Source organism: Cherax quadricarinatus, chromosome 82, assembly GCF_038502225.1.
Source record: "Cherax quadricarinatus isolate ZL_2023a chromosome 82, ASM3850222v1, whole genome shotgun sequence".
In the NCBI taxonomy this organism is placed as follows: Eukaryota; Metazoa; Arthropoda; class Malacostraca; order Decapoda; family Parastacidae; genus Cherax; species Cherax quadricarinatus.
In genome coordinates, this window is record NC_091373.1 from 20,566,986 (window position 1) to 20,593,655 (window position 26,670).

Below are 26,670 nucleotides of genomic sequence, written 5' to 3' on the forward strand. Positions count from 1 at the left end.
TGTGAGGGAAAAGTTCAATAGATAGGAGTATAGAGGGAATATATATAGTATCAGTAGTTTCACTGCCGGCTTCTAGTTAAGGTAGGGTAAGTCAATCTCCCGTTTTTCCTGCCTTTTCTCCCCCTCCCTGAAATTGATAGTTTGTCTGCCGGCTACTTGTTAAGGTAGGGTAAGTCACGCTCCCGTTTTTCCCGCCTTTCCTCCCCCTCCCTGAAATTGATAGTTTGTCTGCCGGCTACTTGTTAAGGTAGGGTCAGTCTAGCTCCCGCTATCCCGTCCCCTCCCTCTTCTCCCCCCCCCCCGAAAGGTGACGTGTGGGGCTCTGGTTAAACAGTAAATCACTAGACTCACAGCTCCCAACTCTACTGTAAGTACATGCCTGCCTTGTATTCTAGTGGATTTATTGGTTGAAAGCTTCACTTTTGACCAATAATAAACTTAGTCCTTTCAGTCTTGCTCTAGGTTGACTGTTGTAATAATCACCACGTCTTTTGAATATTGTACACTACCATGAAGAGTGATTATTTAAGCAGTGGGTAACCTGTCTATCTTTCCAGCTTGGATGTCAGAGAGGGTCACCTGGCAATCAACGAGTAGAACGGATGGAGTAGGACTAACGTCCAGAGACTTCGCCAATTTGATCTCACTACCTGTGCACCTGTATGAAATTGCAGGACGTAACTCCACAGCATTGCAGCGGTAAAGAACCTGCTTTCCTGTCTTCGGGATAGAATACTCACTGGTATACTGTGAAGAACTAGCCAGTGGATGGTCACCAACACCTGCGACCCCCCCCCTTATCATCAGCAACGGCTACGGTTTCAACAACAGTGTCACCAACACCAGACACCATTGTAGATATTAGTGTTGAGTTCAAATGTTATTTTATTCATTTCATTTTTCATTTTTCTTTCAAATAGGATATACCTTTCATGTTTTGTTGTTTTATGTTTGATTTAATAAATAGTGTTTATCTTTGTGAATTATTATTTCTTTTTCTATTCATTAATTTTCCTGAGGAGGAGCCAGCCTGAGTAATACTGTCTGAAGTTGTTACAGGGCTGAGTAAGCCTTCACAAGTGGCGACCTTGCCAGGATTAATGCTACTGAATCAAGATTCAACTCCATCTCGAATCTACCATTGGAACTTCAACGCCGCATACCACAGACGGTTACCACCAGCCATGAGTAATCATTCTCTATGGTAAGACTACAGTACAGGTATTTGAAAGATTTGGTGATTGTTATAGTCTCAATTTATTGTAAGTCAAGTCAGGCAGGATATATTTAATTTTGTCACCTTTTTGGAGCTTGAAACACTTTGGAGGATTAGACTCTAGGGACCCGAGATTTTCCAGTGACAACTTGTTTCATTGAGCTCTTTATTGTATCAAGGGAACTGTCATAGGACACTCTTGATTCGATGGTGAGAAGACTGGATGGTCAAGGGACCCCATTCTACTTACTGTTTGCTCAGAGCCGGCATAGAACCCTTCGTTTTCGTTAATACATATTGTTTAATTGAAGCAGGGATCGAGCCCTATGGTTTATTTACAGTTTGAGCGGAGCAGGAATTCAACCCTCCATTTTCTTTAATACCCGTTTCATTTCCCCTGATAGTTTAAGTTATTCTTGCAAGCATGGATGAATACCAGTTTTGGATGAATGCTGGAAGTAAGTTAGGAATAACAGGGAAAAATTTAGAATCTTTCATTAGTGCTAAGATCCAGGAAAGACTTGAAAGAGAAGAGAAAAAGGAGAGAGAGAGAATTGAAAGAGAAGAGAAAAAGGAGAGAGAGAGAATCGAAAGAGAAGACAAAAAGGAGCGTGATAGACTTGATCGAGAAGAAAGAAATAGAGTACGTGAGGAAAAAGTTAAATTAAGGGAACTTGAGGAAAGAGCAAAGGACAGAGAATATGAGTTAAGGGAGAGAGAAAAAGATCGCGAGCTCGAACAAGCTCGCCTTGAATTAGAGAATAAGAAGTTAAGTTTCTCACAACAGCAATTAGATGAAGGAGTAATGGAACAACGTGCAGCTAGTGCACATATTCCAACACATAATTTACCTCCCTTCACAGAGGGGAAAAGACATAACTTCTTACATTATCAGGTTTGAAAATACCGCTACCCTCTGTGAATGGCCTGCTGACACCTGGGCTACCAGGTTAGGAATGTTATTTTCTGGTACAGCCTTGAATATCTATGCAACTTTGTCACAGGATATCATATGTAATTATAACCTACTAAAGAAGGCAATCCTTAAAGCATATCAAAAAACCACAAATTCTTACAGGAAAGATTTCAGGTATGCCACCTTACAGCCTGGCCAGAACTTTCAACAGTTACAGGTAACACTCTTCCGTTTGTTCGACTTTTGGATAGAGAGTTCAGGAATTGATCACAGTTATGAATCTCTTCGAGACTTCATGGTTGCTGACCAGTTCCTGACAGCTCTTCCTCACCAGATACGAACATTCATTAGAGAACGTAACCTGATTAAAGCTGAGGAAGTTGCTGAGGCTGCTGACCTGTATGCTGAGGCTCACAATTCCTATAAAGACCTAAAGGGATCGAACCCTAAGGGCAAGGGTTCATCAGACCTTAAGAAATCAAAGCCTCTAGTGGAAAGTAAAATGACTTCTTTTATTCCTGTTTGTCATTTGTGTGGTGTTAAGGGACATAAACGTCCAGATTGTCCTTCTAAGAAGGTCCAAAAAGTTGGGAGATGTTTTAAAGACTGTAATGACCAAGCACCCTTCTGTTCAGGAACAGTTAATGGACTTAATGTATCTACCATTTTACGAGACACTGGATGCACTTGTATAGTCATTTCTGATAAGCTGTTCCCTAATCTTAAAGAAACTCATTCCTCTGCTATACTTTCAGACTACTTGGGCCGTACAGACACTTTCCCTACCATCCGTTGTTACATTAGGTCTAAATGGTTCACAGGTTGGTCTGAAGCCGTACTAGCTCCCATCACTTCTTGCTCCGTACTAATAGGTAATGTAAAAGGTGCATTCTTCCTTCTGAGGTTGACCTTTCTTCACCAAAGATGGATATAAGTCTTTCAGATCCTCTTCCTGTAGAGTCGGAGAAGCCCCTCGAAAGTTCAGATGAGACAATGTCTCGTGAGATTCATGTGGGATTAAAAACCAGTGATGCTACTCTAGAAAGCAAGGAAGTAGGATCACAAGTTCACTTGTTAGATGAAAGTGAAGATATCACCTCCGATACCATAAATGTCTTGACTAGGGCTCAGACCAAAGCCCAGGCTTCTCCTACTGTCCATCCTTTGATTTTCCCTGACTTTAAGCCTTTAGATATATCGAAGGACTCCTTTGTCAATTTACAACGTAATTGCCCTTCTCTTCAGAATTGCCTTAATGCCGCTAAACAAAATCAAGTTATCCAAAGGAAAAACTTTTCATATAAATTTGAATATATAAAAGGTATCTTGTACAAGTCAGTATTCAAATTTAATTCAGATGAGACAGACTATTCCATCTTAGTTGTTCCAAGTCATTGCAGAGAGACTGTTCTTAAAATGGCTCATGACCTGCCAGTGGCCGGACATTTCTCGCATCGTAAAACTTTAAATAAAATTAGAGAAACCTATTTTTGGCCTAAAATGTCCTCAGATGTCACTAACTATTGTAGATCGTGTAAAGTTTGCCAACTGTCATCCTCCCGAGGTACCAGGCGAGTACCTATGGTCAAAATGCCTCTTTACGGTACCGTTTGAAAGAGTAGCTATTGACATCGTTGGTCCTTTATCTCCACTTTCATCTGGGGGACATAGATATATATTAACATTGGTTGATTATGCTTCGAGTTTCCCTGAAGCCATACCCTTAAAGACCATAACTACTACAGAGGTGGCTGAAGCCCTTTTGTCCATCTTCTCCAGAGTGGGCATCCCTAGAGAAATTTTGTCTGACCGTGGGACACAATTCACATCTGACTTAATGCAACATCTATACCAACTTCTGGGAGTGAAGCCTCTCTTCACCACACCCTATCATCCCAGCTGTAATGGGAGGATTGAGCGCCAGCATTCGATTCTCAAGTCCATTTTAAGGAAACTTTGCTCCCTTAAACCTAAGGAGTGGCATCGTTACCTACCCTGTGCTTTGTTTGCCATGAGGGAAGTTCCCAGTGACTCGTTGGGGTTTTCACCTTTTGAACTTCTCTATGGTAGACAGGCCAGAGGTCCACTGTCCATCCTTCATGACTTATGGACTAATGAGGAGGTAAATGCTGAGGTTCAGTCTTCTTACCAGTTTCTCCTTGACCTTAGATCCAAACTTGAGGAGACCTCTGACATAGTTTCGAAGAACCTAAGCTTGTCAATGGACCAGTACAAAACCTATTTTGACTCCAAAAGTCAGAGGAGAAGTTTTAAAGCAGGAGATGAAGTTCTTGTACTTTTGCCTATCAAGTCAAATAAATTATTAGTAGCATGGAAAGGTCCATATAAAGTATTAAAAATTTGTGGGAAAGTTGACTACCTCATAGAAGTCAAGGGGAAACCTAAGCTTTATCATATCAACATCCTTAAGAAATATTACCGAAGAAATTCAGTTAACTGCCTTAACAACTTTGACTTAGTTTTTCCACACGAACTTGATAAGACAACTGAAGAATGTAAAGTGTGCGTAATTGACACCTCTAACTTAGACTATGATGAAGAACTACATGACTTGGTGACTCTTGACCACTCGGATGCAACCAACATTAATATTAATGAATCTTTGGATGACCATAAGAGACATGAACTACTTCAATGTGTGAGTAACTTTTCAGACGTCTTTACTGATATTCCAGGTGTTACCTCCACGGTAGTCCATAAGATTGACTTAGTGACGGACAATCCTATCAACGTATTCGCTGCCTGACCACGGTCGAGTGAGGTTGTGCGCTGCACCCCTCTGCTGTTTCAGGCGAGCTACCTTGTATCAACATGGCGCTGAGTGTGAGGAGGCGCGTAAATACCATTGGTATTGAGCTGCTTCGTGGGGCGATTTCACCCTCTTCAGTGCAAGTCTTACTCCCAACAATCATTAGGGAGACCTATGGAATCCAGGACGATGAGGTGTATGGTGTAGCCCTGAATGGGGCTTATAGAATCTTCGTCAAATTGAATTCCACGTCCGTGTATGAGTCTTTGGTGACGAGATTCCAAGACGTGAGTCTTGACGCTACTCCAGCTGTGAAGGTGCGTTTGATCGACGTATCTCGCCACTTTACGTGGGTTAAGATACGTAATGTCCCATTTGAGGCAGATGAGGCTGACGTAAGGAGTGTTTTTGAGACATATGGGACCGTACATCTGGCACAAAAGGGCAAGTGGACGGCAGGTGCTTACATGGGACGTCCGGAGGGTACCTTTTCCCTGAAGATGACTCTGAGACATCCCATACCGTCTTACGTCGTGTTGGAGGACTTCAGGACGCAAGTTATGGTATCGTATGCCGGACAGAGACGTACGTGCAGAATATGTGGGGCGTACGACCATATGGCGGCAGAGTGCGTGAAGCTGAGGAGGGCGCCAGCGCAAACTGGTGAAGCACCAGTTACCAGCGTGATAGCTGTTGAGAGCCCAGTGCGAAAGCAAGGGCCTGGGCGCTTGTGGAGTGAAGAGGTGGAGGATTCCAAAGAGGAGACTGGCATGTGTGAGGTAAGCTGTGATGTAAAAGGATCTGTTACTACACAAAGGAAAAGTACAGAAGTGCAAGTGCAGGAGGAGGTGCAGGCTCTAGAGGAAGAGCTTCAGGAAGTGTTAAGGACATTGACACCGCCTGCAGAGGATGTTGTTCCTGAGCTGGTGAGAGGCACGGCGTTGCCTGTAGAGGAATGTAAGGATAAAAAACATAGCAGGGTTGACGGGCCAACTAGTAAGAGAGAGTTGTCGCCGTGTGCTGTGGAACGGGGCGTGGTGGAGGTTGAGGTTCATCGTGAGGGAACCTCAGAAGATAACATGGATGTAGAGGGCATCACGAGGAAGAGAGCGGCGGCGTCAGACTCAGATGATGTCCTGACGCCGGCGCAGAGGTCTGGGAGGAAGGAAGAGCACTGTCGAAGTAGTCATGATAAGAGGCATCGCAAAAAAGGGGGGGGGGTTGATGGTGTGAAGCCTTGTGCTGGCTCTGGGGCAGGAGGCCCTGGGATGAATGAAGAGAGGAGGAAGGGTTGGAAACTATAAAGAGGCCTTAGGTGTATGACTGTGAACGTCAATGGATTGTGTAATAGTGTGAAGAAGGAATGGTTTCGAATGTTTCTGTATAAATATAGGGTGGATGTAGTGTTCCTGCAAGAACACAATTTCAAGGAGGGAAGAGTGCTCGAGGTGGAGGGGTTTCAGGTTATGACTCTGCCATCTGCACGTCTGAAAGGTGGTGTGGGGATATTGATCAGGGAGGCGAGCCCGTTTGTGTTGCTAAGAAGTGAAGGGGGAGGGGGGGAAGAATATTGCACGTGGATGGGTGGTGGATGGGGCAGAGGGTTTCTTTTGTGAGTGTGTATGCACCAGCAGAAAATGATGTGAGGGTAAAAAGGGATTTTGTATGTGAAGAACTAGTTTTCTTCTTACGTGGGTTACCTACAGTGGCCGTCGTTGGTGGGGACTGGAACTGCGTTATTAGGAGGGCTGACGTGGAACCAAAAGGGGCGGGGCACGTGTCGGCGGCCTTGCGAGATCTTTTGAGAGATATTCAGTTGCGGGATGCGGTTGGAGGAGGGGCGTGGGAGGTAGAACACACTTTTGTAAGACGGGGTTACGCTGCTAGGTTGGATAGGCTGTATATATCTCAAGGGGTTGGGTTGACATTTTTCCGTACAATAGAAGTAGCTTATTCGGATCATCGGGCGGTAGTAGCAGAGGTGGCGTGGGAGTCACTAGCAGGTATATCTAGGGGTTATTGGAAATTAAATACAAGTGTGTTAGGTGATGAGGAGGGGATAGAGGGATTTGCAACGCTGTGGGAGGGGTTAAGTGCAGAGATAAATGGGGTAGAGGATGTGGTGATGTGGTGGGATGGTGTGGCTAAAGAACGGATTAAGCAATATTACGTAAAGGAAGGGAAACGTATCAATTCTTTAAAATATGGGCTTGCTAACTATTTGGAGGATAGATTACGGGGTTGCTATGCGAGGGGGGCGGTGGCGGGCAATTATCCCATGGATGATATTATGGCAATTAAAGGGAGACTGCGTGAGGTACAGGATGAGAGGTTCCAAGCGGTGCGGGTACAGGCGGGGGTGGAAGAGGTGTTATGGGGCGATAGACCTTCATCGTGCGTATTGCGTAGGCAGAAACAAAGACAGCAGGCAATGACTATTCCATGGTTGGAGGTTCATGAGTCGATAGGAGGGTACAGGGAGGGGCAGGTCATACAAGCTACGGAAGGAATGGGGGCGTTTGCTGACAAGTGGTATGAGAAGTACTGGCAACGAGAAGGGGTAGAGGATGGGGTTTTAGAACAGGTGTGTGGGAGTGTGGTATGTCAGTTGCGTAACAGTGATAGGGAAGCACTGGGTGGGGAAATAACTGAGGGAGAAATATGGAGGGCTTTAAGTGGAATGCGAAAGGGCAAAGCACCGGGAATTGATGGACTCCCGGCAGAGTTTTATCAGCAGCATTGGGAATTAATGAGGCGTTTTTTGGTTAGGTTATTAAATTGCATGAAGGAGAGAGGTGAGCTGGGTGAGAAGCAGGCAACGGCTGTCGTTGTATTGGTACCGAAAGGTAAGGGGCAGCATACGCTTCGGGATTACCGGGCGATCTCGTTGTTATGCGCAGATTATAAATTGTTTGCGAAGATTTTGGGAAATCGGGTCAAGTGTGTGGTGGGGCGGGTAGTATCAAAAACTCAGTTTGGTTTGCCAGGGAGGTCCATGGTGGAGGGGCATGGGTTACTTAGGGATTTCGTGGAGGCAAAAGGGGGGGGGAGGGAGGGAGGTTTGGTGGCGCTCGATTGGCAAGGGGCATACGATAGAGTGGATAGGAAAGCATTAAAAGCCATCCTCAGGGGTCAGGGGTTTGGGGATGAAATAGTGGGTTGGGTTGAGGCGTTGTATGGAGGTGCAATAGCGAGGGTACAGATTAATGGTCGATTGGGTGAGAAGATTGTAATGGGTAGGGGAATTAGGCAGGGGTGTCCTATGTCACAATTATTGTTTGCGTGCATACAGGACCCCTTTTATAGATTGGTGGAGCAGCGTATGTGTCACGTAGAGGGACCAGGGTGTGAGGTTGCGAGGGTTTGGCCAGTTTTAATTGGGTATGTGGATGATACAACTGTTCTGATCAGGGAGGGGATGTCAATGGACACATTAGACGGGGTAGTAAAAATGTTCGCAGGGGCAACTGGTATGAGGGTAAATTCAGATAAATCCATGGTTATGGGGTTAGGGGCTTGGGCCGATAGGGTTGATTGGGGTAGTGCAGTTGTGGGGAGGCAGGTGACTTCGTTAAAAATTTGCGGTCTGATTTATGCAGACGATCTAACTGTGGCACGCACGGAAAACTCGATTAGGATGGTAGAAAGGATTCAGGGACGCTTGGGTGCATTGCGACCTTATCATTTGACCCTTGTGCAGCGTGCCATTGCTATTAATATCTTACTGTATAGCAAAGTATGGCACGTGGCAGCCGTGTTCCCATTAACTGGGCCAGCAATAACGAACATACTTAGGAAGGTTTTTAAATTCTTGTGGGGTTCGAGCTGTGATTGGATTAAAAGGGATGTGGTAATGTTACCTGTAAGTAAGGGGGGGCTGGGATTGCTGGACTTAAAGCGGAGGGTCAAATGTGTCTTCATTAAAAGGGAGGTGATGAGGGAAAGTGTGGGTGGGGGGGGTTTGGCCAGGATCCATAACAGATTGCAACGGATGTATACAGGAGTTGAGTTGCATGAGTGTGAAACTGTGTTGAGGGCTCTGGCGTGGGATCGAGAGCCAGCAAAGGTTAAAATAGGTAGGTTGTGTAGATTGTTAGCCGGGAGGGTTGTAGCGCCTGTAGAGGGAATTTTCCCCATGTATGCATGGGGAAGTATATGGAATAGGTTGAGTAGGATGAGGTTGCAACCTCGTGTTCGGGATGTTATGTATCGTTTTCTGCACGGCATTTTACCGTCGGGTGTGGTTCTACGGGATAGACGCGTCGTTGACGGGGGGGAGTGTGGGATATGTGGTGGGGAGGAGTCGGCTTTTCATGTAGTATATTTTTGTGATGGACTGAGGAGTGTCAAGGGGTGGCTAAATAGGGTGATAAATAGGATAGGAGGTAAAGGAATTTCTGTATTGAGAGCATTAAGTCTCGACGTGGGGGGTTGGGAGGAAAGTGTAATCAGAGCTGTGGGATACATTATGGCAGATTATATCTATATAGTGTGGGGATTGCGGGGGAAACAGGTTACTGAGGTGAAGAGGAGGGTGTTAGCGGTAACTTTCTATAAAACGGTATGCAGAAATAAGGAAATTTATGGGAGGAGGTGGGTGAAGGATTTTTCAGAGGGATATAGGCAACTTACGTTACAGGTTTTATTAGACTTGTAATATACGAGGGAGGGGAGGGTACGATTGGAAAGTGTTGCTGGGGTAGGGAAGTCATGGGTGAAAACAGGGTCGCCTCCCTGGTAATGGATGACAACAAATGTTTGCGTGAGTGTTGGATGAATGATGCGTGAGTGAATATGTGAACCACGGGTGCTGGCACCTGTGGAGCTGGCCAGTTTTTTTGTGTGACATGGACTATACACTATTCATATAGTACTCCTGTTCCTTCAAGGTAGTAGTGATGATGGATAAGGTATTCAAGGGGGGGGGTTGCCTACATCACTGTGCATAGCGAGGGTAGGGCAGCATATTGATTGGAAGTGATGGACAGTTGCTTGTCCAGTGTGTTAGTATTATGTGTAGATAATATGCATATTATTGTATGTAGCGAGATGGGACTACATGCAAGTTGGACTTGTACTATGAGAATTATTCTCTAACGCCTGATATGTGAAGGCTGATTGATCAACTGTGATCCATTCAAATTAGATTTATTATGTTATCTATGTACATAGCAGTCTTAAGTCATATTATTATGTTGTTATCTATGTACATAGCAGTCTTAAGTCATATGATGTGAGTTGTGTTTAGGTGCAGTTGTCACAAAAATTTTGTTTTTTTTGTCTGTGTTAGGGAAGTATGTGGAATTTTTTGTGTGTAGCCGCTACATGGCTGGGGTTTATACTTTATACCTTTGTATTCTGTGATGTTTTTCATAATATACAGTCTTATTTATATACTATGTTGCATGAATAGGGTTTACATGCTAAGACTGCACATAAGTTGCCTTTGAGAGTTGACATTCAATATTGCAACCTTCTTAGAAAATTAAGCTTTTGGGGTTTTCTTTCACCAGGTTGAGGTGTCATTGTGTTAAGTAATGACATGTATCCCATTTAATTGTTATTAATATTTTGTGTCTAAGATGTTACTGTATCACTCATGATAGTGTAATTCCTATGTATCCTTTAATGTTAAGTTAAGATGCAGTCAGGTTGGTGATGGTTATATTTTGCGAGAGGGGGGGGTGAAATTGTGTCAAAAGTTTCAGCCTTCACAGGTATATAACTCTGGTATAACTGGGTGTATATGGTGTGTGGTATTAGGGTGTCACAACACTTTTGTCTGTTGTAATCATTTTTGTAAGGGTGAATTGGGAATTTGTGATTTAACTCATTATGTGTACCGGGAAAAGTTTTAATATATCTTTCCACCTTGTATTGTAATGTTTTAAATAAAATATAAAAAAAAAAAAAGCCCTTGATTGTGTATATCAATGGTTCATCCAATTATTTCTCTGACTGGTTAAGTCGTGACAGTCAGTAAAAGATTTGTTGCCTTACGCGACTTCCACATGTTAGAACTTTTTCCTCGCCTATTCTTCTTATACTCCTTGACTATAAGTCTTGGTATGGGGGAGTGTGAGGGAAAAGTTCAATAGATAGGAGTAGCAATATAGTAACAATAGTTTCATTGCCGGCTACTAGTTAAGGTAGGGTAAGTCAAGCTCCCGCCTTTCTTCCCCCTCCCCGAAAGTGATAGTTTCATTGCCGGCTACTAGTTAAGGTAGGGTAAGTCAAGCTCCCGCCTTTCTTCCCCCTCCCCGAAAGTGATAGTTTCATTGCCGGCTACTAGTTAAGGTAGGGTAAGTCACGCTTCCGTTTTTCCCGCCTTTTCTCCCCCCCACCCCTAAAGTGATAGTTTGATTGCCGGCTGCTTGTTAACGTAGGGTCAGTCTAGCTCCCGCTATCCCTTCCCCTCCCTCTTCCCCCCCCCTCGAAAGGTGACGTATGGGGCTCTGGTCAAACAGTAAATCACTCGACTCGCAGCTCCCAACACTACTGTAAGTACATGCCTGCCTTGTATTCTAGTGGATTTATTGGTTAAAAGCTTCACTTTTGACCAATAATAAACTTAGTCCTTTCAGTCTTGCTCTAGGTTGACTGTTGTAATAATCACCACGTCTTTTGAGTAATGTACACTGCCATGGAGAGTGATTATTTAAGCAGTGAGTAACCTGTCTATCTTTTCAGCTTGGATGACAGTGAGGGTCACCTGTCAATCAACGAGAACAGGAGAAGGACTAACGTCGAGACTTCTCCATTTGGATCTAATTACCTGTGCACCTGTATGAAATTGCAGGACGTAACCCCACATCATTGCAGCGGTAAAGAACCTGCTTTCCTGTCATCGGGATAGAATACTCGCCACGATACTCTGTGAAGAACTAGCCGGTGGTGGTCACCAACCTCTGCGACCCCCCCCCCCCCCACATCAGCAACGGCTATGATTTCAACAACAGTGTCACCAACACCAGACACCCCTATATACATATTAGCGTTGAATTCAATTATCACTTATATTTTTCATTTTCTTTAATGTAGGATTAATATTTCATATTTAAGTGTTTTAAATTTCTATATAATAAAGAGTTTATGCTTGACTGTTATTATTTCTTTTTCTATTCATTAATTTTCCTGAGGAGGAGCCAGCCTGAGTAATACTGTCTGAAGTTGTTACAGGGCTGAGTAAGCCTTCACAGGCTTCAAGTGTCGTAAATGCTGAACCTTAAGCTATTTGACGACTGCTCCCTGAGGTTGGCAGAACTTCTAGAAAGCCAGTAAATAACGGCTGGGGTGGGCACTCGATCATAAGGGATAGATGACAGATGAATGAAGGAAAGTTGTATTTTCAGATAAGGCACATCTTGAAGTACGTGGGTATATATCAGGGGTAGTGAGACGGAGCACAGGCGAGCCTCTTCGGAATGGATACATTCAACAAGCGCCAAAACACCCATTTAAGAAGTTTTGGAGTACTTTCACGAATAAAGGCCCTGAACGGCTCGTTATTCTTGAGGGACCGATGAATAGTGACAAATTCAAGGCAATCCTGGCAACTCATTTGCTTCCCTATCCACCCTACCATATGCCTTTTCCAAATCCAAAAATGCAACAAAGACTTCATTACTCTCATCTAAATACTGTTGACTTTTATGCTTCACTGTAAACACATCGTCTACGCATCCCCCTACCCTTCCTAAAGCCTTCTTGTTCATCTGCGATCCTATTATTAATTCTTTCAACAATAACTACCACACACACTTTACCAGGAATACTCAACAGACTTATTCCCCTATAATTTTTAGTTTCTTTTGTCCCCTTTGCCTTTATACAAAGAAACTATGCATACTATTTGCCACTCCTTAGTTACCTTCCCCTCTTTCATTTATTAAATAAAAGTACCAACCATTCCAAAACTACATCCCCACCTGCTTTTAACATTTCTGTCTTGACCCTATCAATCCCATCTATTTTACCCTCTTTCATCCCACTCATAGCCTCAAACACCTCCCCCACACTCATATCTGACTATTCCTCACTCATAAAAAAATGTCATACCTCTCTGCCTAATGCACGAAATCACAGCTTCCCTATCTTCATTAACATTAATCATCTAAAAATTCTCCTCAATTATTTCGAACTGTAAAGTCCAATTATTCCTAGGGATTTCTCAACTTAACCCCACTCCATTATTATAATGAAAAAGGAGCGCTAAATCTGCAAGGGTCATACAGCGTAGCAGGGCAGGGAAGTGTGCAAGAGTATTGGGTAGCAAGAGGGAGAGGAATTATTATAAAGTTATGCATTGCAGAGGGGAAGGGGTTAGTGCGGGGTAGAGGGTAGTAAGAGGGAGAGGTAGAAAGGGCTGTGAGGAATGCTAGAGGCCTCATCATCAAAGTTTGTGCAGTAAATCAGTTGCTGTCAAAAAGCCAATGAGAGAGACTGGGTTAATGAAGGTCCATCAACAAGAAGGGAAGATAAAGTAATGGCGTTAGAGCTGCGATAACGTCGGAGGTAAATTCTGCGTGCTCGTTGATAGTGAGCAGTCCAACAGAATATGGCTAACAGAGACTGGAACCTGACAATTCTCAGAGTGGAACAGGGCGCCTCTCTGAGATACCCTTGAGTAAGACAAGTGTTACAGATGCGAAGACGGGAGTGAGCAGTCTCCCAACCTCGACACTGATGACAAGAAGATGGCCAGAAACCTATACTCGGTTTAATAGTATGTAGTTTGTTATGGAGCAGATCGGACCAACTTTGTTGCCAACGCTTGCATTTACAGCAAAATAGCCTGTGAATGGAACACCTCTATATGAAACTGGGAAGTCAAGTACTGCTGACCGTTCAGCAGTGTCTGCCTGTTAATTGCCCTGTACGTCAACATGACCGGGGACCCAACAAAAAAACATCATCTTTGTGCTTGCTGGAGATACGGTGTGACCAAAGTTGGATACGAAAAACCAGGGGATGAGGCGAATCAAATTTTCGTATACCCTGTAAAGCACTAATGGAGTCTGAAACTACCACAAATGGTGACACGGGTATAGATGCAGCACGGATAAGTGCTACGAGAATTGCAAACAATTCAACTTTAAAAATGCTAGCTGAGGATAATAAATGCCCTGGTACGACGCTGTCTGGAAACACTGCTGCAAATCCGACACCATCAGAAGACTTGGAACTATTGGTGTACACTGCGATGGCACGAGAATGAGACTAAAGTGATTAAGAAAAAGAGCGAGAAGCAGCCGTAGATATTTGGGCTTTCGCGCATGGCAGTGGGGAGGAACAGACACGAACCGTCAGAACTTCTCATAGGAGGAGAATAATAATAATAATAAATAATAATAATATCTATTACTACAAGTACATGTACAAAGTATACAGGCCTAGCTGATGTTAATGGCATACTACTATATAGAAAGCCGCTTGTTATGCAGAGCATTTTGAGCAAATTAGGTGAATTTTGACCCAGGATGCTACCCACACAAGTCGACTAACACCCAGGTACCCATTTTATACTAATAGGTGAACATAGACAGCAGGTGTCTTATGGAAACACGTCCTAATGTTTCCCAGCCGTACCGGAGATTCGAACTCTGGACCTCAGTGAGTGCGCTAGCGATCGAGCTACAGGACACCCGTAGATGCTGCATGAACATAGAAAGGTGGCAACTGAAGACAAGATCAAATGTAGACGAAAAGAAAAAGGACGGAGTAAACTGGGACAGCGAACAAATAAGGAACTTCTACTAACATCCACTATTATGGAAGGATTGCGCAGGTCATGAGAGCGAACAAAATAGCGGAGGCAATGAGCATCACTTTGATTGGTCAAGGACGGAATATTCGCCTCTGCATAGAGGCTCTCAACAAGTAGAGTGAAAAGCACCGAGGCATAAACGTAATCCCAGGTTATGGATGGGATCAAGGCTAGAGAGAGTTGCAGGAAAGGCTGCTGAATATATCTGGTCGCCATAATCGTGTTTCGATAAAATTAGGGCAGAATTCAGTCGAGAGTTCTACGATCAGCCCCCATGAAAGATGAGTGAGGGTTTTAAAAAGGTTTCGCCGGCTATGACAAGTTGCCTTCAGGAAGGTAATGAGAGGTTTCTGGGATAGGCGAGCCATATAAGTACAATGGTGTGTTACTGTTTTAGTGGAAACACGGTTGACCATATGCTGGAGAGAAACTGCAATGAGGCGACAGTCAGCACCAGCACAAGCTATAGAAAAATCATCAACGTAGTGATGACCAGATATTAGATGGAAGAATAGATGCCAGATCTTTTATAGCTCAGAACACATCCCTGGGGGGACACCTTCAGCTGGACAAAGTCCAGGGAAAGCATATTATTAACCCAAACAAGGAAATGTCTCTCGGATAAGAAGTTCTTTAGGGAAATTCGTAGGTTGCCTCGGAGGCCTAAGAAGTGAGCTTGGGTCAAGATGTTATAGCTCCAAGTCGTAAGACACAACTTGGAGATACACAAGAAAGAAGGAACACTGCAGGAGGCCTGTTGGCCCATACTAGGCAGGTCCGAGTGGTTTTAGACAAAGGCATTACGTATCTAAACCGAATAAGGGGTCAATAGTAAAACGGCTCTAACTAAAGCCGTATTGACTAGTGGAGAGACTATTTCTCTAAATACCATACCAAACGTCTATTTACCCGACGTTCCATCACCTTACAAACTGCACTAATAAGAACACCGGGACGATAGTGAGAAGCACCTAGTCCCGAAGTACCTGGTTTACGAAAAGGAAGAACAATGGCAGATTTCCACAGCTGGGACAGAATTCCTCGCGACCAAATAGGATTAAAGAGACGTAAGAAGAATGCAAGGGCTGACGGATATAAATGCTGGAGCATACAGATATGAATGCCGTCCGGCCCAGCTGCCGATGATCGGCAAGCTGAGTGTGTTGACCAATTCCTCTAGAAGAAAAATCGAAGGGCTCAAACTCTCTGGCAGATTTGAAGGAGAGAAACGAGGGGCAGAGATGGAGCTCCTGAGAGATACAGATAAGATGATGACAAAGTTCGGTGGCAACATCACGAGGGCTAGCTATAGCGACACTGGCAACCTGAAGGACGGGAGTAGGGTCGGGAGTGTATTTGCCACTCAGTTTCCGTACTTTTTTCCAGACTGCACTCTTAGAGGAAGCCGAAGTGATGGTAGAAACAATCCCGCCAACAAGCGTGTTTAACTTCACGGATGACACGGTGGGCGGCTGCTTTCGTCCGCTTAAAATCAAGGAGGCGCTCTGTATTCCTATTGTATTAACATCTTCCCCATGCAGCGCGTTTCAAACGTACCGCATAAGAACAGGCAGGTGACCACCGAGGCACGCACCTCTGGGAATGCATACCCAAGGTTTGGGGTATAAAATGTGAAGCTGCTGTTAAAACTGAGGTCGAGAAGAGATGTAACAGCTCATCAACGGAGGACGAAAAATGATTCTCAGTAAAAGTAGTTTGACGTGAGTAAAGGTCCCAGTTCGCTTGGTCAAATTGCCAGCATGGGTTGCGAGGAGGTGGTGAGTGTGAATGAGAAGTAACGATGACTGAAAAATGAGTGCAGTCATTCAAATCCGGGAGGACAGACCAAGTCTAGTGCAGTTGAGGAAGAACAGAGATATCGAGGCAAGAGAGAGATTGAGTACGAGGATCGAAGTGGGTGGGAGTAAACGTATTTAAAACATGGAGGGGCAGAGAAGTGAGAAGATCCTCCAGCTGAATTTCGCGAGGGTCACTGAGACCCCTTCCCTTCGAGGAAATGGTGAGCATTAAAATCACCAAGTAACTATAGGGGCGGCAGTAAGGAAGAAACCAGAAAGGCAACATCCAGGATAGATAATGCCCGAGAACGAGAGAGATATAAAAAACAGATTGTATACCACTTATTCAAATGGATGCGGGCTGCTGTGTTATGCAGCGAAGTATGAACAAAGAGCTGATAGTATGGAATACCGCTGCATATAAGAAGTGCACTTCCATTAAAGGTTCCATCGGGAAAAGGATCCGATGAACATAATAAAACATAGCCCAAGATGGTACAGATAATAGCGGAGCATAATTTTGGTTCTTGTAAACAAACACAAAAGGTAAAAATGAAGCTCACCCCGGGTCACCTCTGAAGCCTCTGATATTCCACTGTAAATAAGCCATGATTTGCTAAGAGAAGGATACAAGAAATCGGAACGTAGAGCTATCTACGGACTAGAAGGGTTAGAAAAGTCCACATGTGGAAGCAGCGAAAAACGAACAAGCTGTGAAGGGTTAGGACGCTACGAAGACAGTTGTGCAGATGGAGAAGAGTGAAGAGGAGGAACAGGAGGTGGATCAATGTTCATTAGTTTTAGTCTCTGCAATGTAGTCAGAGATAGCTTCAATTGTTTCAGAGAACAAGGATGTTTTATGTGGGACGACATTGGAGATTGAGCGAGGAGAGTGAGTAAAGACTGGGGTGACGACGGAATTTACCAACGTGGAGGGGGGGGGGAGACGAGAGGTTAGAGATTTGAGAAGCTTAGGAGGGGACAGGAGAGGAAGGTCCTCCACACACTCAACAGGTTGAGGAAGAGGTCAAGATCCAGGTACTGAGACTGGAAATGAAAGATTTCTTCTTTGGGAATTTGTCACACTTTGAAGAATTAAAGTGGCAAGGGAAAGGAGCTGTTGTGCAAGGTCTGGTAGACACCAAAGCTACATGCGAGATGAAGATTGGAGAACAGTAGGAGGTGACGAGGTAGGGACCTTGGAGTCCAGGACTGCAGAAAAGTTAGATACAGAAGTGACTGTAGAAGGTGTGATTGCAGGGGAGACCACAGGAATTGAGACCCCACAGGTTGGAGGTCTCTTAGTAACTCGAGAATAAGAAATACGGGGCAGTCTTCCCTGAAGGCATTGATGAGAGACTGCCATGGCGTAAGTAAAGCCTTCTGTCTCTTGGAAACAACAGATTTCATGTTGGTTCAAGTAAACCTGGCAACGACGACAATACGATGGATGAGCTTCATGACAGTTAAGGCAGGAGGGAGGTATGCCACAAGATGTATTGGTATGGTCATCGGCACCACTGACTGGGCATTCAGCCATGGACCTGAAATATTTCGCCAGATGGCCAAACCGCCAGCAATTTCTACACTGTTGTGGTGTAGGGGTCACCTGTCGGACTTCTGAGCTGCAGGCAGTACATACGTATCTACTTTAAGGATCGGGAGATCTTGGAGTTCAAGCTGTTCCAGAATGTCATCACCACATGTTTGTAAATTACGTTGAACAATGGTATGTGGTAGAAAGACAATACCACTGCAAGAATTGAGAAAGTGATGTTTTACAAGTGTCACAGAAATGGCATCTATGGTAATAAGGAGAGAAAGGTCGTGAGCTTGGCTAGCATTCTGTACTGTGACGATGCATACACCGCTCTGGAAAGCATGAAACGGAATATTGCGACCAACATGGCGTAGGAGCGCCTTGCTGATACTATGATAAGAAAGATATTCTGAAGATGTTGGTTGTAGTGAAAAACTTCGTCCTTTGTGTCCTATAATGCGTAGTATATAAAGGAAGTGACTGTCGTGTTGGTCTTTTCTGAGCAGAGAGAGTCGAAACAATGTCATCAGAAGAAGGTCGCGGTCGTTTAAATACAGGACCGGAGGTGGTCCGTTTTGAGGGGTGCAAGCAATCCGAAAACCGTCGCACCATTTGAGGAGAGGCCAGAAGCACAGTCTAAGATATGTAGAGGTCAGAGGTGTCAAATGAGTCAGGCTGAGCCTCTATCTTGAGTGTGGGACAAGATGTCACCCACAAAAGATACAGGGGCTGTAGAATGGTCCGAAGAATGGTCCGGTAACAAGGCAAGGTCGTCAGAGGGTACTGCTACAGGAAGGAGCCCAGGAGGTGGTGGTGGTTCATGGACTTAGGACTCCATGGTTATATCACTTTTCTTTTGTTTTTAAGATAAAAAAAAAAGGAGGGAAGAAAGAAGGGGTAGCTCGCAAGGGGAAAGAACTGCAAGTCTCCCTTTCCGTGCCCAAGAGGACAACCTCAGCACAACCAATAGTGCAGATGCGGCATGAAACCCATGCCATACCCTACCCTTCAAGTCAGCAAGTCAGCAAGCCAGCAATCTGGGATAGCAACCTCACATCTTCCAAGCCTCGTCAGACAAAAGGGAGGGCGGTCGGAAACCCGCCACAAAGCATTCCTCCTTCGGCTACCACCACCTGGAATCAGACAGGCAGCCCTCCAGAGATACACCCATCACCTTAAAGACACTTGGAGCCCCCCTCCCCCCTCGGTAGACCGGAGAGGGATGGGGATCTCTAGATGATCCAGGTTCCACAGCAAACTACACTACCACAAAGAACCTCAACATAAGGAGATGGACCCCCAGAACCCCTTCTCTGGTCTAGAAACAGCAAAGCCTAAGGAAACAACCTCAAAGGCAAAAATAGGAAAGGGAAAGTGGAGGGATAGGGAGACGAAGAGGAAAGGGAAGGGTAAATTGGGGGTAATTAGGTTCGATCTGAGGAAGGTCTAATTTCTCAGACCGCGGGGCTGTGTGCCAAGGAGCCTCCCTATAAGGGGACTCCTATTCTCAGAAAAAAATTGTCGACACCATGTCACTCACTCTGATCTGCTCTACTTTTGCATATCCCTCCTCATATCACTTCCACTTTGTATAAAACTTCTCATATACTAACTTTTTTCTCTTATTGCTCTCTCTAGCTCATCATTCCACCAATTGCTCTTCTTCCCTCCCGCATCCACCTCCGTATATCCACAAACCTCTGCTGAACACTAACACTGCATTTTGCTTTCCAGTGTGGACAGACTTTCCTGATGAAGAAAGCCTTTTCCAGCAGGATCTTGCTCCATGCCACACATCCATAGAAATACTGACATTCTTCGAAGCGTTCTAAATTGTCCTGGAAACTCTCCTGACCTCAACCCAACTGAGAATCTGTGGACAATAGCCAAACGCAGGAATGCAAAACAGGACTGTTCAACTGTGGAGAAGCTAATTGCTCTGTTATTAGGACCTGGTACCACGACGAAGAGCTTACCAAAATGTGTTCAGCATTGGTCGATTCTATGCCAAAGCGTGTAGAAATGCTTATTATAGTAAAGGATAGTCATATCTTCTCATATTATTGCCGTGTATTTTTCAAATAAACATTAGTTTCCCAAATACATGTCTTATTTCATCAGTGTCTCGATTAATATTCACACTACTGTAGAAGAAAGCATGTATGCAGATAATAAAGCTCAAATTAGGATATGTAGAAAAGTGTGGGGGGGGGGATTATTTTTCCAGTAAGTGTAGGCTTTCGACAAGGATGCATTAACATTTACAAATGGAGGTTGTAAAATAATTGAATACAAGGGGAGCGAGATAAAAGGATAATGAATTCTATACAGTGTGGGAGTTGCCACATCTGCTCTTTTCAGATGACAGTTCTTTTGGGGGATTCTGAAGACAAGTTACAAATGTTAGTGGACGAGTTTGGGAGGTTATGTAATAAAAATTAAAAGTGAACAGATAAAAGAGCAAGATGAGGAGAAAAACAAAAGTTCTGGGAAGCGAATTGTCGTAAGATTGGTCAATGAAAGAAGTAAGCTGACCAGGAAAAAAGGGGTTGGTGATGCTTTCAGACGTCTGTGGAGACAGATGTATCTTAGGAAGAGAAAAGTATACTGTTTCAAAGTAGCTCTTATGTGGGTATGAAGAACTGGAAGGGGCGGAGTAAAGGTGGTTTATAGATTGTTGAGGTAGCAGAGGATTTTTTTTTAATTTATGGCCGGAGTGTGAGCAAGGTAAAACTTATGAAGGGTTTGAGGAAAAAATGGGTTAGGTATGCTCGAATCTTGCAGTTCGGAGAATCAACGAATTGTAACGGCAACACACTTCTGGCAACACAAGACATTTTGGGTGACCCTCACTCGGAGATGGCAGAGGTTTTCAGAGAATACTTTTTCTCAGATTAAAAAATTATAGGCAAAAAAGGAATAAAAATGACTCACTGCAGGAAAAACTGGACTGATTGAGAGAGTAGAGTATGAGATGGATAATGGAATAACATACACAAAGATTATATAAAGAAACGGGTTAAGTGAAAGCTGGACGAAGGAAGAATTTATACAGTATTATTCAAAAATAAAGGAAAGGACCTAGTAGCTGTTATTTAGAAGTAACTAGAAGAATACAACATTGATCACATTTAAAATAGTGTTTAGAACTACAAACAGGTAAATGTAGAAAAAACATCACATCTTCCTTTAGAACAAATTACAATATACAGCAATAGTATTAAATCTTCATCTAAAAAGAGAAAAAAACAGATATTGACAATAGATATTGAGCTGATGTAGGTAACAGCTCTTAGCCTGTAAATAGCTTGTCAATAACTAGAGATCCTTAGCCTACCTTTGTCAAACCCTATTTAAAAAAAAAACCTGACCTAGATCAATAAAATGGAAACTACTAATAAGAGCTGAAAAAAATCGGAGCTTACCCGATTGTGATAGAATTGTCACCTTCAACCAGGAGGAAGATTTATTAACTAACTGACACAGTGAGCGGCCATAGCACTAAACTAAGCAAGATAACTAAAGGAATACATATAGAATACTTTGCAGTGGTACAACAAGGAAATTATTTACATGACACTGTACTCTGTGCTGCTGTACAATCATTGAAAATTCTAAAACTACGATAGTCTAAAAATTGAAGATGAGACAACACAAACTGAAGTCTTGCTATTGTAGCTACAAATAATCACTTATTACCATCAACAGTGAGAGTGATGATAATGACAACAATAACTTATCTGAAGACAGACACATGGGTAACATCTGGGTATCTTTATTTGTAGACATTTCGCCATCAATACAAGGACAATATTGAAAGACTATAGAACTATATTCAAAAGACGTCTTTAGTACTGATAAAGCCACTGGTTGGCGACAGGTCTACGAAGATAACCAGATGTTGCACACGTGTCTAAATTCATCTTGTCGATTTTGTATACCATTCACGTACACTAACATATTTACTTCCAGTTATTCAACAGGTTCAATTATTAGTTTTACATGTTGCTTATAAATTAACTTGTCAACTTAATCAAGATTACATAGAAACGAACAGATTATTTTAGGAAACCAAATATTTTAAATCCACGAAAAACCTTTATAAACTGTTCATGAATTTTCACGAAAATAAACATTAAAGTTGGACCAACATTTAAAAAAGTGTTGTGTTTATGCAAATGATAATTTATATGGTCAGGACCCAGAGGACTGACCTTCCAACAGTTGCTCACCTGTTACTAGCTGTCTCGGCATTAAAACTTCGCTCTATGACAGCTCTCCAGTGAAGTCCTCTTATAACAAATGTGTTTGAACGAGGTTTTTCAGTTTTCAGTATCTGGCAACGCTGCAACAGAAAAAAATCGTCATATCTCTGAATGCACAGGTTGTGTAGCACCTGGAGAGGTTAAGGGAAATAGACCTGACGAAACTGGAGGACAGGAGAGACAGGGGGGGATATAACGACATATAAAATACCGAGAGGAACTGGCAAGTTAGAAAGAGACAGGATGTTACAGAGATGGAACAAAGCAACAAGGGGTCACAGTTGGAAGTTGACGACTCAGATGAATCACAGGGATGTTAGGAAGTATTTCTTCAGTCCGAGTTGTCAGGAAGTGGAACAGTCTGGGAAGTCATGTAGTCGAGGTAGGATCCATATATAGCTTTATTTAGAGGTATGATAAAGCTCATGGTGCAGTGTGACCTAGTGGCGACCAGTGAAGAGGCGGGGCCAGGAGCTGTGATTCGACCCCTGTAATCACAACTAGGCGAGTACATAGTATGCGTATTTTGAAGATACTCTTAAAAGATCATATAAATGATATTGATTCTCTTGTACAACAGAAATAATTTTATGATTGTCCCTGATACCCCAGACGTACGTACTACGCCCTCTACAACAACTTCTCCCACTTCAACATTAGGTCCCTTACCACACACACACACTTGGTTCAAAACTCCCTAAACACTAGCTTAATATCTCCCCAAAATCTCTTCCCACTTTCCTGACCTAATCCTCTTCATTCGTCCCACCTGAAACTCCCCTATCCCCACTTCATCTTTGTTTCGCTTAGAGCTAGGACATTCAACTTCTTTTCGTTCAAGGATTCTCGCCACATTAAGGTGAACCCAGCATCGTTGGAGACATTCAGGTCATGTATCTGAGTTTAAAATCACGTGTTCTGTATTATACTGGGAGCCAGGCTGACACATACAGTGGAACAGGTATAGAAGTCTCAAAGCATTACATTTAAGAATTAAACACATTCATATATTGTTCAGAAAGGGTAGAGCATTAAATAATTATTTTACCCAAGATATGAATTCCTATTCCTCACGTAACCCATCAATTATAAATATATAGAACGAGATTAGAAAAAAATACACTTAACTACATTGACAGCTGCTCAGCTGGACTTGGTTCACGACCCCGAGTTTGCTAGGCTTTAGTTAGGAATGTGAAGCTGCAGGGAATACTTCCAAGAACTCAAAAATACTAGTAAGTCAGTTTTGCAATCTCTTCTAATTGCCTTGCTACCCAGTAGAAGTAACATTTAACCACAACGGAGGATACATTTTTGAGGTACAATATAAAAAGTCTATGAAATTTAATGTAAAAATCTCATAAGTTCGCTGGATTCCTTAATAATAATAATAATAATAATAATAATAATAATAATAATAATAATAATAATAATAATATCTTTATTTACTACAAGTACAAGGTATACAGTCCTAGCTGACAACAATGACATACTACTATATAGAAACTCCCTTGTTATGCTCCGCATTTCGGGCAAATTAGGTCAGTGTCCCAGGATGCGACCCACACCAGTCGACTAACACCCAGGTACCCATTTTTCTGATGGGGAACATAGACAACAGGTGGAAAGAAACACGTCCAATGTTTCTACTTTGGCTGGGAATCGAACCCAGGCCCTCGCCGTGTGAAGCGAGAGCCTTAGCCTATCCAGTGTGTTTACAGATGAGTAACCAGCAGTTAATTCAACTATTCAACGTTTTCATGGCTCACTTGGTATCCCTCACATAATACTCAGAGATACAGTGAACTGACAGTGTTAATTTGAGATAATCAACTATGGAAAGGAAAGGTGGGTATAAGTGTTCATATTTTAGAATTATTGATTAGAATATACAGTAGGCGAGACATGGGAAAAATCAAATCTAGCAGGTATTTAAGTACTTAGGGGAAAGTGGAAGGTGCAAGAGAGATTTTGGGAGATGTTAAGTGAATATTTAGGAAGTTTTCAATCAACTAAAAGAAAAATTGTTGTAGGGGACTTGAACGTTGATGTTGGAGAGACTGTTATAGATGGTGTAGTTAGTTTGGAGTGCCAAAAGTAAGATAATGGTGATCCCTGATTTAATTATAGAAAAAGGATGGGTAATAAATAATTAAATAAAACAAATATAAATTAGAGTACGAGAACTGATATAGGCCATAGTGACAACAGTATGTTAAACTGTATGCTGGTAGAAGATTGTCTGATGTAGACCCATGGATTTTTTTTTTTTTTTTTTTGAGGGGTGAAAGATATCAGATCATTATTTAGTGGTAGATATAGTGAAAATAAAAGGTAGAGGAAGGAAAAAATAATGGCATCAACGAGTTTTCTGTTACTTGTTCTGGGGATTATTGTCCCCCTCAGTCCAGTATCAGACAAGTCTTTCTACAGGGAAAATTAAATATTAATGGATTAACCGTGTTATTACGAAATCGTTATTAAGAAAACTGCATGAACACTACTGCAAATAAACCACGGTACGGGTGAGGTTTGAGCCCATGATAGGAGAGTCGTAAAACTACAGGCCAGTGTATAAGCACTGGCCGAGTGTGTCGTGCACTGACCTGGAGTTTTAAGACTCACTCGCCATGGGTTCAAATCCCGCCCGTACCACGGGATTTGAACACATAGGAATGTAAAGTGTTTACTGAATGTAAGTAGTAATTTGAGATATGCCTGCCCTCTTACATTTTCATGTGACAAAGAAAAGATGCTGTCGGAGTGTAAACATGCCACCAGGGTTCCAGTTCACACTGATTTGAGAGGACGGTTGTACCTCCCTATATGGTTGCTGTCTACCAACATATAACAGAGATGTGAATGAACCAAAGGCGGAGACAAGAAAAGATAAAAACGATTACGAGAAAGATATACCAGAAAGAGGACAAGGAAAGAGAAAGTAGAATAGAGAATGTGTAGATTGAAGATTGTAGTGCTAGTGCGTGAAACAGTTTTGGGTACAAGAGGAATGATTACTCAAAGAGAATGTAAGCTGGGAAAAAGTCAGTAAATTTTGCTGAGAATAAAATCAATTTTGGTTGAGTAAACCTTGTGAACAAATATACTTTGCAGTTAAAAACATAAGACGAGAGAATTTAGATGGAGACGTGGAGATGCTTGAATGATAGAGTAATATTTAAAGTAGCTGTTAAATGTCATTGTTTTAATCGTGGGGGAGCGCTAAACCCATAGGATTATACAGCGCATGTGGGGGGGGGGGGATGGAAGGCATTCAGGCTCAATTCAGGGAACCGGAGCAGAGATCCAATTCCCTAGATCAAGAGCCCCGCACCAGCGTCAAGAAACCTTTCTTGAGGGGTATTAAATGTCAATGACGAAAGGGAGGCAGTAATTTCATAAATTGGACAGGGAGGAATAACAGAGGAGTAAAGAATATTTAGAAATTAATGCAAAGGAGGTACGTGAGGCGGTGAGAGGCTGTGGTAAAGCAGCAGTGACAAATGGAGTTAAGACAGATGTTAAAAGCTGGTTGAGATACAGTTCTGGAGTGGCTGCTGTATTTGTTCCATATATGCATGGAGGAAGGGAAGGTACCAAAGGATTGGCAGAAAGCATTCAGCGAACGTAGAGAAGAACAAGGTGATGAGGGTAACAACACATAGCCAATGAAAAAAAAATGAATGAATGAACAACACATTTCTCATACCAACAATAACTAAACCAACCAGACTGACAGACAAGTGCAATCATAATTGACCATATATCGACCAATATACTAGCCCCGCTTAAATCAGGGATAATCACAGACAGCACTACTGACCACTACCCAACCTTCCTCTTAAACACTAGTAAACCACCACTGGAATACAACAAAGTTTCACTTAGACTTTATGGCGAGGCCTCAATAAGTAATTTCACAGAAGAGCTAGAGACGGTTGACTGGCCTACAGAATTCTCCAGTGTCACTGTTATCAGCGATTGGACAGACATTTCTGAATAAACTATTTAGACTATAAAACATACATTGTCTTATAAAAACGAAACAGATCACGAATAAAAGGCTCGGTTGCCCATGGCTAAATAACAACATACTAAGATCCATTGATAAGAAACATCAATATGAAAAACAATATAAACAGGGCTTAATATACAATTATTGAACACTATTCATCAGTTCTCACCAAACTAATAAAAAAAGCCAAACAATTGTACTACTCCAGCACTCACTGAAACAAGAGGAGATATAAAAAAAAAGACCTGGAAAACACACACTCAAGATTCTGGGAACCCACAAACTGCAGACAACTAGGGATATTGTCCTAACTAAACCGAACGAAACACCACCGCAGCCTACTGATATAGTTAACAAGATAAATGACTTCTCAACCATAGGAT

General features: G+C 42.8%; 1 protein-coding gene and 1 long non-coding RNA gene across 4 annotated transcripts in view; one reads left to right on the forward strand and one right to left on the reverse strand.

Annotated features, from left to right (window-relative positions):
- Nucleotides 1-20,088, forward strand: part of LOC138855142 (uncharacterized) — a 43,912-nt gene extending 23,824 nt beyond the window's left edge. The window contains exon 3 of the long non-coding RNA XR_011394301.1: nt 19,742-20,088. This is a non-coding gene — a long non-coding RNA (uncharacterized lncRNA). The remainder of the gene's footprint in view (nt 1-19,741) is intronic.
- LOC128698848 (RAC serine/threonine-protein kinase-like) overlaps nt 1-26,670 on the reverse strand; it is a 93,986-nt gene that overhangs the window by 52,021 nt on the left and 15,295 nt on the right. For all 3 annotated transcript variants that reach the window (XM_070102634.1, XM_070102630.1, XM_070102633.1), the window contains exon 3: nt 22,240-22,352. In XM_070102634.1, coding sequence (XP_069958735.1) covers nt 22,240-22,352 — 113 coding nt within the window. The remainder of the gene's footprint in view (nt 1-22,239; nt 22,353-26,670) is intronic.